The following is a 15,629-nucleotide window of genomic DNA, read 5'->3' as shown; positions in this document are numbered from 1 at the left end:
TGCCACACCACATCATATTCACTCTTACGAGATCACTCCGAGATTTCCATGCGTCTCAGCAAGATCATACACCCTGAATACAAATTGTTCTATCAGTATGTATGAACGTACTGTACCTGGATCTTGGAGGTGCGATGAATGTTAGGTAGGAAGACAATAATGATGCTGCCTCAATCTCCTGCCTCTCGAATTAAGCTGCCTAGAGCCATCAGGCAATAATTCGGTTTGCATCCCACGAGTCCCTCAACATGGCCAGCTTACCATCTCAAAGAGCTATAACATTGTGATGCAGCACACTCATACTGTAGAACTTACTCCCAGCCTGTCGTGATCATGTCCACCAGCACCCACGGCCAAAATCCAGCTCACACGCCTCCACACGAACAATTGCAGTCACCATACTTCACCTCACTACCACGCGAGCTCCGAGACGAGATCTACGACCTCCTCATCGCCAATCTGAGGATAGAGAAATTCAACCTCGACTCCATCGACCTGACGTCTCCAGCAGCTACCATACAACCAAGCTGCCGCCTCTTCCGCCTCGAGCTTCGTGATGCGCTCGCCAGACGAAGTCTCACACTCTTCGCTCAAATGGCACGGACTGCCTCCATCTACCCCTTCCGCAAGGGCGAATGGGCCGCAAATCTCGCATCCACCAATCGCCTATGCCCGTCGTGCGAGCCCGCCGTGACCTCTTTATTCATTAAACGCGGCTGCACTCGTAACAGATCCGGACCATCTGACTGCTATCACACTCCTACAATACGCATCTCCGCTTGTGACTGCAAGGGTCCAGGGCGAATGCAGGACTTACCCGTCGTGCATCGGGATGATGTGATGAAGTTGATGAAATTATGCCATTGTCTTCCAGGTGGTGCGCTGCAGGGAGTCTATAAGCTTGGTCATGTACGCACTCGGATTTGTCCTTGGCCGAAGGGGGAAAGGTTGTCTGATAACGAGGTTATTGCGTGTGGGATTCCTGTGAACATGCCGCTGAAGCAGAGATCTAGTAGGGGCATGTTTGGGTTTGCGGCGACGATAGTGCGTGGTTAGACGTTGCTGCTGTTGGGACATGTGTACGCATGTCTTAGCATACCTCAACACTACCGCTTGATCTCCAATACAGACTGTGGAGAACTGCCCCGACCGCCTCTGCATTTCAGCTAGCTTTGGGCAACTCGATATCAACCAACCACGGCGCATTGACAGGCCGGTACTTGACATCCATAATGGCCGCATTCACCAACGCCGTCTCCCTCCCTCGTCTCAACAACCCCCCATCCCGCGAAACATCCAGAAACGCCGCACGTCGCTGCAGCGTCTTCTCCTCATTCACCGACACGCTCTCAAGGCCATTATTAGCTATACCCGCCTGCCAGACCCCGTTCTTCCAATCTTCGATCGTCGTCGGTGTCGCCACGACTTCGTCTACACGCTCTGACCAACGGATCTTCTGCGCGCCCCAGCCTTCGTGTATGTGGCCGTAGCAGTGCAGCAGTGGTCGAGAGCGCATTAGAGCAAGCAGGAGGTGCGGACATCCTGCGTAATCCCCTCGATCGGTCTGGTCGCCTTGGCCGTAGGGTGGGCCGTGGGTTAGTAGGATGTCGATTGGTAGGTCCGAGGTGCTGTAGGCTGGTACGGGGTTCTGTACTGCTTTCTTCGCATCTGTGAGGGTGTTGTCGGTGGGGTTGAAGCGGTCGGTGTCTCGGTCGTATGGGAAGCCCCAGTCGTAGAATTCGGGCGTGTAGGGGCTGGCGTAGAGGTGGAGGCGTGCTCCGTTTGGTAGGGTGATTTGGTGGAGTCCTTCGTCTAGGAAGGTGATGCCTTCTTCTTTCGCTCTGCCGTCTGGAGCAGTCCATAGATCTCTCGCTTTCTGACATGCAGCGGCGGCTTTCTCTGCCGTCATTCCCTCACCCAATCGTCCGTCCAGGTCTTGGCGGTTGAGCATGAATTCCTTGTCCAGGGTGAGATCGTGGTTCCCTGCTATCACTAGTTTGACAGGTGCTTGGATCTCCTTGAGCATGTCTAGGGCTTGGTTGTACTGTCCTGCTTGGCCTGTATGAGTGAGATCGCCACAATGGATTAGGATGTCGGCTGCTGGCAATGGTGCCGCAAAGGGTGGTGGCGAGTCGCTATTCTTCGGCTTGAGAGGTGCACAGTGGGTATCGCTTATGATCAAGATTCTTGTTTTGATCGTTTGTTCTGTCATCGTGAGTTCCGGCGGTGGCGTTGCGATTCTCAGAGCGCGAATTAGAACTGCATTGTCAAGCTACCGCGGTCATATGTGTATCGAACAATCATGGGAAGAGAGCTTGGATTTCGTGCCTTTTTGTACGTATGATATCTGGGCATCGATGCCCAACATCAAAAGTTGACGTAGTCACTAATCAGGCACGTGAATCAAGCGATTGAAGCTCTTATGCAGGTGCAAGCTACTCAAGCTGTAGCTTCTGCATCCACCGCCAGCTTATCTGAGTTATGGTTCACATGCCGTAAATATAGCTTTTGGAGAGAGAACATCCCATGGACGCAGATCACATCCTTGCGAATCTACCCCAGTCGACTATCTCTGTTTGAGAGAATGATCTTCTGGAATACTTCTATCCCGCTTCCATATCTACGTCCTACGATACTTGGATGCCTCTATATGCATATTCTTACACGATCAGATGTCATTGCTGCACTCCCAACCCGATGGAGCTGAAGTAGCTTCAATACTATGACTCTATGTCGACAAAGTCTGGTTCCAAAGACTCTGTACAGTGACTCCCTCAATCCACCCACCATTCGTGGTATCGCTCTTGACATTATAGCTGACCTCCCTTGTCTGATTCGACAACAACCAGAAAGCATTGCTGTCGAAATTGACTACCGCTCCAGCAGGATAATCCAGCCAGACCCAGGCCGCTACACCACTTGTGGCTTCAATCGTGAAGTTCTTCGTGCTGTTCGAGTAGCTGAGTTGCAGACCAGGATCAACGAGTTGAGCGTTCTTCAGCGCTGTGGGATGAAGCCAGTTCTCGTGCTTGAAAGTGCGGGTCTGGTTGTCGTTGGGTAATGAGCCTTCTGCTTCGACTGTCATATGGAGGACGGCGTTGGTCATGTCTTTTCCAGCCAGTGCCTCCGTCGTAAAGGCCTGTAAGACTTGTGTAGAGTTGATGGCACCGACCTTGAAGTTCGTCGATGCGGTCATGTTGATATCGAGTTTGTCACCATTCCAGTCGTACCACGCGAAAGTTGCTTTGCCACTTATCGGTGACCATAGGTCAGAAGTCACCCAGACACTCAGATTGCCTGTGGTGATGTTGTAGTATGGTGCAACGATGACATGCTCGTAGATATCCTTGGCAGCGTAGTGCAGTACCTTCCAGCGGCCATCATATTCGAGGCCAGCCCACGTCTGCGATCAATAGTCAGTTTGCGATCATCAGCATGGATTGACTGCCCGTTGATGATCTTACCGGAGCTACCCAAATGTCCTCTAGCTGCCTACGTCAATGCGTCAGTGGAGATAGCAGATGCAGGTAGGATAACTTTATTGAACGTACCAGTACAGACTTCCGAGCTGGCGTTCAGGCAATCCAGATCCTCGACGATAGAACTCAATCTCAAATGTATAGAGGTCTGCCTGAAAGATCTGAGTAGCATGACACCACGCGGAGAAGTTGGCTACACTGTCAGTCTTGTTTGGGACTGGGTACCACAGCTCTACGGCTTCAGTCATCTGAGCCTGGCCGATTGAAGCGTTCGCAAAGTTGCTGGCGTTCAATCCACCAGGTGGAGGGTGGTGGTCGCGGAGAGTAACCACGGTGCTGTTGAAGCTCAGATCTGCTTCCGAGATCTGCTGCCGCCAGCTTTGAACCGATGGCATGGAGTGGAAGCCGAATTCATTCGAGAAGCGGCCGATGGGCAGAGCTGAGTCGTTGTACAAGACTGCAGGGTCGTAATTATAGCTGCTCTAAGATCAGTCTCTGAATCTCATGGCACATTCCACGAGGGAGGCATACAAATCTGTCTCTCCGTAAATAGATCTAAAAGGCATTAGTTGTGGTCGGACAATGCTCTTGTTTGAGTCCTTACCCAGCGGTAAGATTGTTGTAGCGCTCGGTGATCGGAATGGCCTTGCGAAAGTCGAGCGACTGCCAGCCATTGCTTGTGCTACTGGGTGCATACGAGATCGAATGCGAACTGCCGAACACGGCAGGCAGCAGTGTGTCGAGGAACAAAGTTTCGTACTGAGCAGTATACTTTGCGAGCTGATCCGGTGCAGACTGGTTGACCAGAGATAGTTCTGCATCAAAATGGTCAGTGAATTGGCTGGTTTCATATCAAAATGTCTCATACCTAGATTCTCCAACTCATTCCCACCGGCCCACAAGGCCAAGGAAGGATGGTGATTGACACGTCGCACGTTGTATTCTGCTTCCTCTCGAACGTTGTCCAGAAAGGCCTCATCCACAGGGTACAAGGCGTCGCCAAACTCGAATTCTGACCACAGGAGAATCCCCTTCTCGTCTACGTAAAGTTGGTAAGCAGCCATTAGAAACAAGATGGAAGCGCGATACTCACCTGCAAGATCATACATAAAGTCCGGAGAATAAGCGCCACTGGCCCACACTCTCAGCATGTTTTGATTTCCATCAATGACAGAGTCAAAGAGCTGACTGATCCTCTCAGGGGTGACCCTCGCCCAGAAAGCATCCGGAGGAATGAAGTTGCTGCCTTTGGCGTAAAATTCGTAGCCGTTGATCTCAAAGTGCCAGTTGTTCCCTGGAGCAATACCTTGAGCCAGCTGGACATCCGAGATTGGGTCCTCGTTCAGCACGATCGTGCGAAACCCTACACGCTTGGTCACAGCAGCCAGGGTTTTGTTCGAAGTAGAGACCAGATTGATGCTCATGTAGTATAATGTTTGCGGGCCAAGCTGAGATGGCCACCAGAGATCGACCATTGATGCTGGAATCATGGTCTCACCGGTGACTGTGCTATCTGTACAGTTGACATTACTCAAGCCACCGATGGATATCGTGGTGTTCTCCAGATCCGTCAAGGTATAAGACAATGTAGCACCCGCAGGCAGTTCACCAAAGTAGTCGATGCTTGCGTTCACAACCCAATCCTTGCTCTGATCTGGCTGCACAAGCGGCATTTGACCCTCTCGGTATATGTCGACGATGCTGTTGCGGACGTAGACCTCGTTGTTGTCGAGCTGCACAACCCATGCAGGCTGCCATGGGCCAGCAGGCGCAAAAGCTGGACCCCAGTCCCAGCCAAAGTCCGACTGCTCCTTGCGAATGAACCATCGATTCGTGAACTCGAAGACTTGCTGAACTCCGGCGGGCCAAGTCTCCTGACCTGGCTGACTTGCGATATCGTTTGCGATCAGAGGTGCGGAGCCGAAATTGATGGAGATCTGCCTATCGGCTTCATCGCAGGAGTTCAGAATCGAAGAAACATCGAACCAGTATTGTCGGAATTGGTTGTTAGTGCTTGCGACATGCAGTCCACAGAACTCAATAGAGGCGAAGGTGTCTAGTCCGTTGAAGAGCAGCCAGGTGCTGGATCCATTGCTCGATAGACCGGAGATGGGTGCCGATGTGTATGTCCAGTTTGACCAAACAACCCAGCGAAGGTTGAAATCATTCAAGCCATAGTATGCTAAAGCTACCGTTAGCACTGCTTTGTCTTAAGCAGAGCGTGGGGTCTGACTCACGATCACCTATGACCTGATTGGCGAACAGATCAAGATGCGCCTGAGACGGCAGATGAGCTGGTACAGACACGTTCAGGAGATCATTAGAAAGTGTCCAGTCATTGCCAACGAGGCTAACGACATTCTGGGCAGATGTGAGAGGAAAGACGGCAGTTATAGCCAGTAATGCAGAATACAGACCCATCTTGTGCGGTAACACGAAGGATGTGAACGCTTGGCTACCTCGCAACATCTACCCTTATACTTTTTCATCGTGCACACTCATTACTCGAGTCGGACAATGACGAAGTCGCGAACGATCCTTGACGTTACAGTAGCAGTGCGGGCAGCAAGCAGAGTTCCGAGGAACACGCATATATACGAGCGGGGCGATGCCTTTCTTGACAACGGATCACTCCATCCCGCTCACGTTGTGGCTATTTTGTGGAGTGGTATGGATCATGGCGAGAGTATGTTTTTCAACAGGAGATTATCGAAGAAATGGACAATGATGAAGGAGATTTGTGACTTTTACGCCGCGAGCAGTCTCTAGTGTGAGCGCCACCCGAGGCCCGCATCAGGTCGGCAACCACTATCAAACACGCCTGCCCTCTGATTCTGCCAACTCTATGCTGTATAGCCATGCCCATGTTTGTCCTTAGCAACAATGGGTGCGTACTTCTCTCTTCGAAGCAGCTCGACATACCAGCTCATCATAACCAAAGTTCTAGCATATCCGGCACCTACAATGCTCGAAGCACTGCTCATCATACAGCGACTGCATGGTTTCTGGTAGATCCTACAACCCGTCTTGAGCAGTGAGAGTCTTGAACAGTGAGCGGTCTTTTTTGGGATCACGCTTTTGGGATCACGCGCTGAATAGCCGCTCTGTAGGTGCACGAATCGTAGGCTTAGTCTTAGTCTTGGAAATGTGGCCGATGATCGTTACTGATGGCTGAGCAATGGTTGGTTGAGCAGAGTTCTCCCGAGCCTTTGGTGGTAGGGCGAGCATATTGCATAATCCTTGACCACCTCCGTGGCCGACGACATTCTTGGGCTGGCTACGAAAGAATGTCATTCTCAAGCCTTGGGTATGAGTCTGCGGGATAAGGTTGACAAGGAAGTCCAGAAGGAAGGTACGTTTGGTGGCACAAAGTATCTCCCTCCACACACATGTACGCATCTTTGTATCTCGACTTCCCAATTTGCTAACGCGAAGGTCAGAGCATGCACGCATCTTGTTGCCATCACTGCCATACATCTGTCGTAGCCACTGCAAAAGACCAGGACCCTCCTACGCAAAGCGATCAATACCGATAAATCGACCCTCTACTTCCAGTGGCCTATCTCTTACATCGCCAGGATCGCCTTGTGCCTCAGCGGAACACTCTCTGGCCCTTCTTCTTCCGATGATACATCTCGTCCGCTACCAGTATTACAGCAATCAGTGGTGAGAATAGAGAGAGCGTTGAGTAGAGCAACACTTTCCGGCACTTGCGAGTGACATCTCGCAAATGCGGGTGACTAGTCGCCTGACTGGGAAGCGGCGCTGGTGGCATGTTCCAATATCGAACGCGAAAGAGACCATAAGTATAACACTCATCTCGCATGATCTTATCGCGATAGGTGCCTTGCGGCTCCACTGTGGCATCTGGTAGCACTTGTTGCAGCAAGCCTGAGATCGGGCCTGGTATCGTCCAGAGCGAGAATGTCCAATGATGCTCGTAGGGAAGAATAGTGAAGCTCGACGCCGTGGCCGCTGCTTGGTTGAGTGGTCGCAGGACTTCGAGACAGTGTTTCAAATCCTCGCCATCGAGACTCATCCTTGCCATGCGCGGACAGAGACTGATGCAGAGAGTCTCGAAGTGTTTGCCGTTCTCGATCGCAGCTAAGAAGCTCGCCAGTCGTTCGCGGTACCTCTCGATATCAGTGTGTCGTCCAGGCTGTAGTATAATGGTAGCGTGCTTGATGCGCCGTAGCATTGTGCATTTGGCAAGCTCCCCAATGCAGTTTCGGTCCCTAAGATTATGTGCAACGATAGTAGTCCTACGCATCGAAGTGTCAAAGTGATCTATGTATTCAGGTCGAGCACGACCTGGGAAGACCACCAGCTCAAAATGCGGTGTCTCGTAGATCAGCTTTATCACCTCGTCGTGAATTCGGCGACATGAGCGTAGAACAGCTGTGTTGGGAGCTGATTTGCGCTGCTCAATGTGGCTTCGTGAGATATCTCGTGGGTCGTCGATGCAGCTGTCAAAGATACGGTCGTAGATGTGTAGGTGTGGTGTTTGGCTGACTTCGGCAAATGCATATTGCCATACTTGATCTCGTAGCTCGCGAGGTAGTTGGAAGAGTCGGCTTTGAGTCTGCTCATGGTAGACGAGCGCGGCTGTGCTCTTACGGGCAGGCATACTCGTATGCTCTGTCACAGCACCTCCTCCCTCCGCGCGAAGCTAGACACTGAAGCGATATGTCGTTGCTAGAGTGTTCGCCTTCTTCCAGTGACCCATACAAAAGTGGCGGGTTGCGACAGAAGATCACGTATCCAGCGTGTCACTCACCAAGGACTGCAAGCCTGTCTAGTGTGAAGATGCTTGTATTGTCGACGGCAAGGCTAGAATTAGGAATATGGCCTTCAACTCTGTTGTTGGTTCTGGTGCTTAAAATTGAGCGTGGCTTTGCAAAGATGGGTGTGTCTTGGTATGTATCACTCAGAAGAAGATGGAATATAATAACATACAAGTGACGATGTGTTGATGGAAGTCGCCAAAAGTGAATGTAGCAATTGCTGAGGTTCTGCCTTGCGAACAACAGCCTTGCCAGCCTCATCTTTGAGGCGGAGCTTGCGCTGACTTTGTGAGGCATCCTCACAAGCCGTATATGATGAGAGTACACTACACGCGACACTAGAGGTAGTCGCGAGCATGACATGAGCCATCCATGTATTCAATGTGGCGCAGTCAACGAGCCTCCACTACATGAGTGGACCTCCAGCGACAGCATTCATGATACCATTCCAGTTAAGAGCTGGTACAAGCACATCCCTGCTTCCTCACTCTAGTACTGCTACTCCCCCATAACACCGCTAGACGAGTCAATCTCATACAACGCAAGCGACTGCAGAAACCCCAGCAGGCCAGCCGAAGTCCTACTGCAAGCTGCCAACACGGTTGATGTCGCTGGCGGCAACGGCCATCGCAGAACAGAGGACTGGCCCATCATCACGGCGGTGGGCTTGCCCACGACGGTCCTACCGGTGTTCACTCAAGCCAAGATCACTGATCGCAGTGACCCCCGACAAGACAGCGTGACGTGATATGTTCACGCTATTGGGATTCTGGCCAGGACATGAGCTCATTCGTTGCTTGTCAACTTACTCACCACTATACCCCTTCTGGAGGCCTATTGAGAGGTGGGAGCTCGCGTCGTAGTGGTTCATTTGTTAAGCTCCCACGTCGTAAGAAGTAGCTGATGATACCGAAAAGATGTGCAGAGAAGAGAGAAGCACACTATGATGCCCACAGTTGGAGGATCGACGTCTCAAGCGGGAAATGATCTGATCATGAGGTTGCTCGCTCTTGAACTATAGCTATACAGACAGATGAAGCCGTACGATTACGAGGAATCCCACCTAATCTTCTGTCAATCGGCCGCTCGCATTTGACCATCCCTCGGGTAAGTGAAGGCTGCAATGGAAGTAATATCATGTAGCTGCCCACAGTGGTCACATACGTGTGGTTCTGAAACCTTAGTTCGAGATGTATGTCCCGTTGGGGAGCTGTTTGGAACATTAGCTTGGAGTGGTACGAGCGTCATGAACAGCCTTACAGAGCACTGGTAGTAGACTGCGCAGGATCCATCCAGGCTCGTAGGCTCGGGGCCGGCATCATTCAACAGAAGTGCTGCAACGCCGTGAGCCGGAAGTGCGAAGGTCATGTTCCTAGAGCAGACACAGTCAGTGCATTCGCCGCATTATTGAATGCTCTGCCACTCACCTGACAGCAACACCGGTGTTGTTGTGCTCCCACATGTCGTAGACTGAATACTGTCGGCCAGCACGGATTGCCCAGCTTTCCGTAAGGTTGAAGAACATCTGCTGTGTAGTGTCTTGACTATTCAGGATCATGAACACAACCCCGTAGCTAGAGTTTCCTGACCAGTATTCAGCAGGGTGAGAAGCGTTGGAGGAAAAGTCCGGGTTGACACCCCAGCGGAACGGGCTGATACTTTGGCCCACATTGGGATCCTGGTTGATCTTGATCAGATCTTTGTTTCCCAATATCTCGAGTGTCTGGTTCGTCGCTTTTGTCAAATCAGTACCAATTATCAAGGGAGACTTGAACAACGCCCAGGCCGTGAAGTGACTTTTTGCTTCAGCGTATGTCAGATTTCCAGGCGGTGTTCCGAGTCCGGTATTCCCTACTTCGAGGATGTCCATGTCGTTGTGGCTGTAGAAGTCGGTGGCCCAGTATTGGAACGAAGCTTGGTTGATGATGGCGGCGAGTGCATCCCAGTAAGGCTTGATGTCGCCGTCGATACGCCAAGCTTGTGCAATCCTACGGCCCCATATCCAAGGCTGCTGCCAGCCCCATTCGCATAGAGAAAATTCAAATGTGCAGCCTGTCTGTGCTGCAAACTCTGCAATGGCGTTTGACATGCGCTCATACCGACCAAGCATATTCTGTTGGGTGATGTTATCGGCCGGAATGTCTTTGGAAGCACTGTTAGTAAGATCGGACGAAGCATAGTGGACGCAATATTATCTCACAGCAGTTATCATACTTCAAATATTTCATACCCCACGAATGCCATGTCTGCAAGTCCTGGAGTTCTCGACCGTAAGATCCAGGGTATCCGGCACAGGTCTCATAGCCATTGTCTCCGTACGCAGCAAGGCTCATCCCAAACTTGTTGATCTGCGCGGAGAAGGCTGGTAGACCAGTGGGAAATTTGTTGGGATCTGCGACCATATGTCCAGTGGCGTTACGCTGCTTGAGGGCGTAGCAGTCATCGAGAATGAGAATGTTGTATCCAGCATTCACTAATCCAGATTTCTGCATGATTTCAGCCTGCGCAGCGACGCCAGTAGCATTATAGTCACAGCCAAAGGCATTGAAGGTGTCATAGCCCAGCGCCGGGAGTTTTCCAACGCCATCGCTGAAGGCGACTACGGAGTTAACCAGTGCAGCTACTATCGGCAGAGTCCGATACATAGTGATGCTGGTGTGGATTGATATGAAGTTCGGAGCTCAAAGAAGAGTTTGGTAAAGTCTCGTCCTTGTAAGAAGCATGTCGCACGTCTTCTGGACTGCTTCGTCCGAATATACCTCAAGCAGGCCATGTCCATCCACTCTTCAGTCTTTTCCTCGTTTGGCACGGAACGTTATGCATCACGACTTCAGGCCCGGTCACTGTTTGTCCACGCAAGCACGACCGCTAGAGTCCTGCAGAGGTCAACAGGACAACAGTCACCGCCGTGTTGCACGTCAGAGTCTTGCCCAGCTCTCATACGGCAGGCAAGATTTGTTCGACTCGAACCCCGCAGTATGTGGAGCCGACCATGCACGTTATCGCGCGGCCGCCGTGTCGGATATCGCCCTGATCAGCAGCATCACAAAATAGGTTTCGGGATCAGGCCATTGACGGCCGTCAAGTACTGTGCAGCCTTCGCTGGTGTCCACGGCTGATGATCACTGCATGCCTCGTGCGAAGAGATACGATCTTCAAAAGAGTCCTCTGGAAGGCCGACAGAGGCCATGAGGTCGGAGACTTGATCGAGAGTGAGACCTGCTAGCCATACAGCCAACGTAGTCCTGCACAAGTGTTAACAGAATTTCCCACTCGATTTCGTCCCCGTCCTCGCGAGCTCCTGCAGTCTATGATGCCCGAATACCAGCGACCGGACCGGATGTCGCCCGGAAGTGCACATACACCATCTGTAAGCAATTGGACGACGAGAAGTGAGTGTCCCAGCAATTCACATCCTAGTTTGAATGATCGCGACCGTATAGCTATGCTGTCACACAGTTACCCGACAGCTCCGCTCATTTGGTCACGAGAGCATCCTTCATCGAAGTGATCAGATCCTTCTGCTTTGGCTTATACCCCAGCGCTTCGGCCTTCTTGCTCTTCGCCAGCCACGAGTTCCCACCGAACATATACAGAATACCCTCTCCTTCACCGATCTGTTTCGCAGAAGGCTTGCTGATATCGCCACGGGCGTGTAGCAAGTCACCTAGCGTCTCGATCACTGGACCCCAGGTGTGTGTGTCGACACCAGAGTAGATCAATGTCTCAAACCCGTGCCACTCTTCAGAAGCTGTGGTTTTGTCCGGGTTGGCAAGAGCATACTGGGCGACGCTGATTGAGAGCTCGCACAGGTCTTCTATGTGGACCTATCCGAATGTCAGTGCGCACTTGCCGGTAGTACGTCGAGGACACTACTTACGTTGCCCCATATGTTCTTGCCTTCTCCAATGTACGCAGCTTGGCCGTGCTCCTTTGCGTACCGAGTGTAAGCTGGAAGCTGTAGGGAAAGCTCTGGAAGTATCACATCAGTGTTGCCCAGTGTGGAGCGAAGTATCGAGTACTGACTGTTGCCTGGCCCGGTACCACGGCCATAGACTGTGGGAGACAGGATAGTGTATGCCGAGATCTTGCCCTTCAGTGCAGCTGCTGCGACACTGGTTTGATTGACATATTAGCCCTTTCTCGTTGCCAACTCCAGCTGAGTGATGATGTACGATCATCTTGTAGCCTCCGTAGAAGAACGCAGTATTCGGCAGAGAAGCCCAGCGATCATACTGCTCGTCCTGTATGGAATCATTAGGACGACAATTGTAGATCTCAAGCGGAAAACGCTTACCGTCCATTCATCTGTCCCAGCCTTGCCATCCGCGCCATACATTACTGTGCCAGTACCACCGGTATGGATGTACACAGGCTTGGTACCGGTCTTCGCCGCACGCTCTTCAAGGCCATCTACCAAAGCCTGAATGCTTGCTTCGTCACCACCGAATGCGACTGCATAGTTGAAGACAACATCGTGCTCAAGTGCTAGGGACTTGAGCTTGGTGGCATCGCTCATGTCGCTCAGGACGATGTTCACGCCGAGCCCCTCGAAGAGCTCACGCTGTTCGGGCTTGCGAACAACTACGCTGACGGACGAAGCATCGTATTTCTTGAGGAGATCGGTAAGTACAGTCCCTGTGCGTGTGTTAATTGTTTGATGCTTGTGGCAACCATTGTAATCTTATCTCACCTCCGATATAGCCAGCCGCGCCAGTGATCAGGAACTGTGTTGGTGCCATTTCGTATTGAGAGCTCCGGAATTTGTTGATGGAAGATGAGATGTTGTGGCAAGGCAGTGAATTGGGGCGAGACGATGTGATGATGGGAGAAAACCTCAGCTTCGAACAGCACTCACCGTTATTTATGTACACATCACTTCATGCGCCATCGTATGCCCTCTCCGTACTGCTCCTTCTCGAAGGCACGTCGGCATTGTAAATCATTGTAGCATTGTGTGTGGTGAGCAACGACAGTCCCAGCGGAGTGGGATGAGGTGGATTGTCAATGGCTCCGCTTTGTCATCGTTTTGCAATCACGGACAGCGCTTTGGAATCACTCCAGCCTGATTGGGCATCGCTGTCCAAGATGGAGGATGCTGCGTTGACACGAAACAGTTCATAAGCATTACGACGTCTCTCGAACGGCTGATGAAGCAATCAATCATCAATGCGCGCACACAGTGTCCACTGCTTGCTGTGCTGTGGATAACACATGATGTCTTGACCAAGAAATTCTACCACTACAGATCATCCTGAAGTGAAAGGCTTGATTGGGTAGGGTCGCAAATGCACACTTGCACTGGCCCATACACTAAAGTCGCTGGAAATAACGGGCTTGCGTTTTTGGAAGAGAATGGTGAACCAACCAGCAGTATATATACTCAAACACCCTCGCAGCACTACACCTACAAGCATTGCGAGTAGTATGGGTTGCCAACCTTGCAAGAACCGCTTGAGCAGCATGTTGGGCCATTCCATCCTTGACCACCGCACTGTGAGAGCTTGTTAGTACATAATCCCTTGATATCACACCCGTGGAGACAAATTTGCGCTTACCTGGCCGTACAAGGCAGAGCATGCGCCAGTGGGAGCAGAAGAAGGAGTAGACGAGGCGACACTGGTGGGGGCGGCGCTTGTTGGGGCGGCGCTGGTGGGAGCAGCGGAGGTAGGAGCAACGGATGTTGATCCACTGCCGGCGGCAGCCTCTGCAAAGATACATTAGCACTGACCGTTGACCAGCGCAAGGGAGCGGCAACTTACCGCTGACGGTGACACTGGCGCTACCAGTACCGCTGAAGGCCTCAACGGCGAAGACCTGGTAGTTGTAGTTGCCTGGCTGGAAGCCACTGGCTTTCCATGCGTTGAAGTGGTTCGCCATCGTGACGGTGCCCGAAGTGCGCTTGGTGGCACGAACGGAGAAGTACTGGCCGAAAGTGCTTGTGCCGACGATGGAAGGCTGGTTGACCTGTTGCTTGTTAGTACTACCGTACTATGGTGGTGATTTTGCACGACGTACCTGAGTGTGCGTGCAGATCTTGTAGCTCGACCCGTCACTGGTGAGGCTACCGACCTGGGTGCCGCCGTTGCAGGGGTCATAGCTGTAGTTCTCCACGACGTAGTACTCGGTCAAGGGAGAGTTCAACCAGCCGTACACAGCATAGTAGGAGCCCTGGTTGGAAGTGTAGGAGCCGCTGAAGGCGATGTTCCGGGGAGAACCGGTGGTCCAACCAAGACCGACCACGAAGTCGCCGGGATTGTTCCAGCTTGCGGAGTAGGTGCCGGCGGCCTCATTGTACTTGAAGTTGGCGAGGTTGCCATTGTAGTTCTGAACGTAGTTGATGGCTGTGGCGCGCTTCTCGACCTCTGGAACGGGGCTAGCAATGGCCGCGCCAGCCAGGGCAGCGATCACAGTGGTGTACTTCATTGTGAAAGTTGTGGTTGAAAGAAGAATAGTGAAGTGTTATCAAAAAAAGAGAATGATTGCGCTTGAAAGGCCCGATATGTCGAGATAGTTGGCAATACTTATATGGTCCGCACTTCTGAAGGACTATACCCACAGGCATTTGTGCCGTTATGAAGGAGTAGTACCGGCTCCCAAAGCCCACAACGTGTTGAGCCTGTTCATTAGCCTAGCCGAAGCAATGCTGTGTACAAAGTACGAGGGCCCTGGTGAGAAATTCCTGCTGATCCAGTAGTGGATGGGCGTGGCAGCGTCGCTTTCACCCTGGGTTTGGTATATATTAATGAGGCTTGGCACTACCGCTCCGGTTGTCCTGCTCGAAATTGCGGGAGCAGGACCTGCATCGTGAATCAGGCCTTTTCCCATCACATGGCCACAGTTTGACCATGGGAACTGCAAATCCTCTGACCGTATTTGGACTGGGCGAGGCTCTGTTCTTCAGGCTGATGTGTGGCGTGCGTACCGCATGATCTGCCACGCTGCTGTGCACATGGATCCTAGCCCGAGGTTTCAAGTTTCTACCATCTTGTGTACTAGTCGGTATAGTCCCTATAGGCGATGCGATATAGCTACACAGCAAAAAAAGTAGTATGTAGCACACTAATTCGTATAGAAGTAAATATGATGATGCAGACGTGCGTTGGTCCAGAATTTGGCAGAGGGTATTTGATTCTGACCGTCACGTGACCGTCAGTACCGCATCTAAGAACCACTTCGCCGAGTGGTTACTTCTACCGTACGACGAGAGCGGCGTGGCGACGATTCTCACAGTTCCTTGATGATCGAACTCAACGACTTGATACATAGCATGATGGCTTCCATTTGCCGTCCTCATGTTGCCAGTCGAGTTACTGACGGGTGCTGTGCTCCAGGAGCGATACAAAACAGCACACGCACGCTGACC

General features: G+C 51.8%; 6 protein-coding genes across 6 annotated transcripts; all 6 read right to left on the bottom strand.

The window, feature by feature from the left end:
* Positions 1–1,162: 1,162 nt before the first annotated feature.
* Positions 1,163–2,355, bottom strand: LTS14_003208 (uncharacterized protein; the record flags this gene model as incomplete). Its single annotated transcript, XM_064835913.1, is given in 2 exon segments — positions 1,163–2,259; positions 2,277–2,355. The coding sequence occupies 2 exon segments, from the start codon at positions 2,353–2,355 to the stop codon at positions 1,163–1,165; spliced, it is 1,176 nt and encodes a 391-aa protein (XP_064696122.1).
* A 373-nt stretch (positions 2,356–2,728) lies between these two features.
* LTS14_003207 (uncharacterized protein) lies at positions 2,729–5,900 on the bottom strand (the record flags this gene model as incomplete). The annotated part of the gene is made up of 7 exons (XM_064835912.1): positions 2,729–3,403; positions 3,465–3,492; positions 3,552–3,956; positions 4,084–4,294; positions 4,348–4,518; positions 4,573–5,661; positions 5,717–5,900. 7 exons carry the CDS (start codon positions 5,898–5,900, stop codon positions 2,729–2,731), a joined length of 2,763 nt encoding a protein of 920 aa, XP_064696121.1.
* Positions 5,901–7,071: 1,171 nt separating this feature from the next.
* On the bottom strand, positions 7,072–8,106 carry LTS14_003206 (uncharacterized protein; the record flags this gene model as incomplete). The annotated part of the gene is made up of 1 exon (XM_064835911.1): positions 7,072–8,106. The coding sequence occupies one exon, from the start codon at positions 8,104–8,106 to the stop codon at positions 7,072–7,074; it is 1,035 nt and encodes a 344-aa protein (XP_064696120.1).
* A 1,337-nt stretch (positions 8,107–9,443) lies between these two features.
* LTS14_003205 (uncharacterized protein) lies at positions 9,444–10,908 on the bottom strand (the record flags this gene model as incomplete). The annotated part of the gene is made up of 4 exons (XM_064835910.1): positions 9,444–9,473; positions 9,524–9,635; positions 9,691–10,416; positions 10,478–10,908. 4 exons carry the CDS (start codon positions 10,906–10,908, stop codon positions 9,444–9,446), a joined length of 1,299 nt encoding a protein of 432 aa, XP_064696119.1.
* Positions 10,909–11,739: 831 nt separating this feature from the next.
* On the bottom strand, positions 11,740–13,005 carry LTS14_003204 (uncharacterized protein; the record flags this gene model as incomplete). The annotated part of the gene is made up of 6 exons (XM_064835909.1): positions 11,740–12,090; positions 12,144–12,235; positions 12,290–12,356; positions 12,439–12,507; positions 12,561–12,901; positions 12,957–13,005. 6 exons carry the CDS (start codon positions 13,003–13,005, stop codon positions 11,740–11,742), a joined length of 969 nt encoding a protein of 322 aa, XP_064696118.1.
* Positions 13,006–13,670: 665 nt separating this feature from the next.
* LTS14_003203 (uncharacterized protein) lies at positions 13,671–14,689 on the bottom strand (the record flags this gene model as incomplete). Its single annotated transcript, XM_064835908.1, has 4 exons — positions 13,671–13,757; positions 13,822–13,970; positions 14,026–14,230; positions 14,282–14,689. 4 exons carry the CDS (start codon positions 14,687–14,689, stop codon positions 13,671–13,673), a joined length of 849 nt encoding a protein of 282 aa, XP_064696117.1.
* Positions 14,690–15,629: the final 940 nt, after the last annotated feature.

Source organism: Recurvomyces mirabilis (assembly GCF_035927965.1).
Source record: "Recurvomyces mirabilis strain CCFEE 5264 chromosome Unknown scaffold_7, whole genome shotgun sequence".
Taxonomy (NCBI): Eukaryota; Fungi; Ascomycota; class Dothideomycetes; order Mycosphaerellales; family Teratosphaeriaceae; genus Recurvomyces; species Recurvomyces mirabilis.
This window is presented reverse-complemented; position numbering and strand designations above follow the sequence as displayed.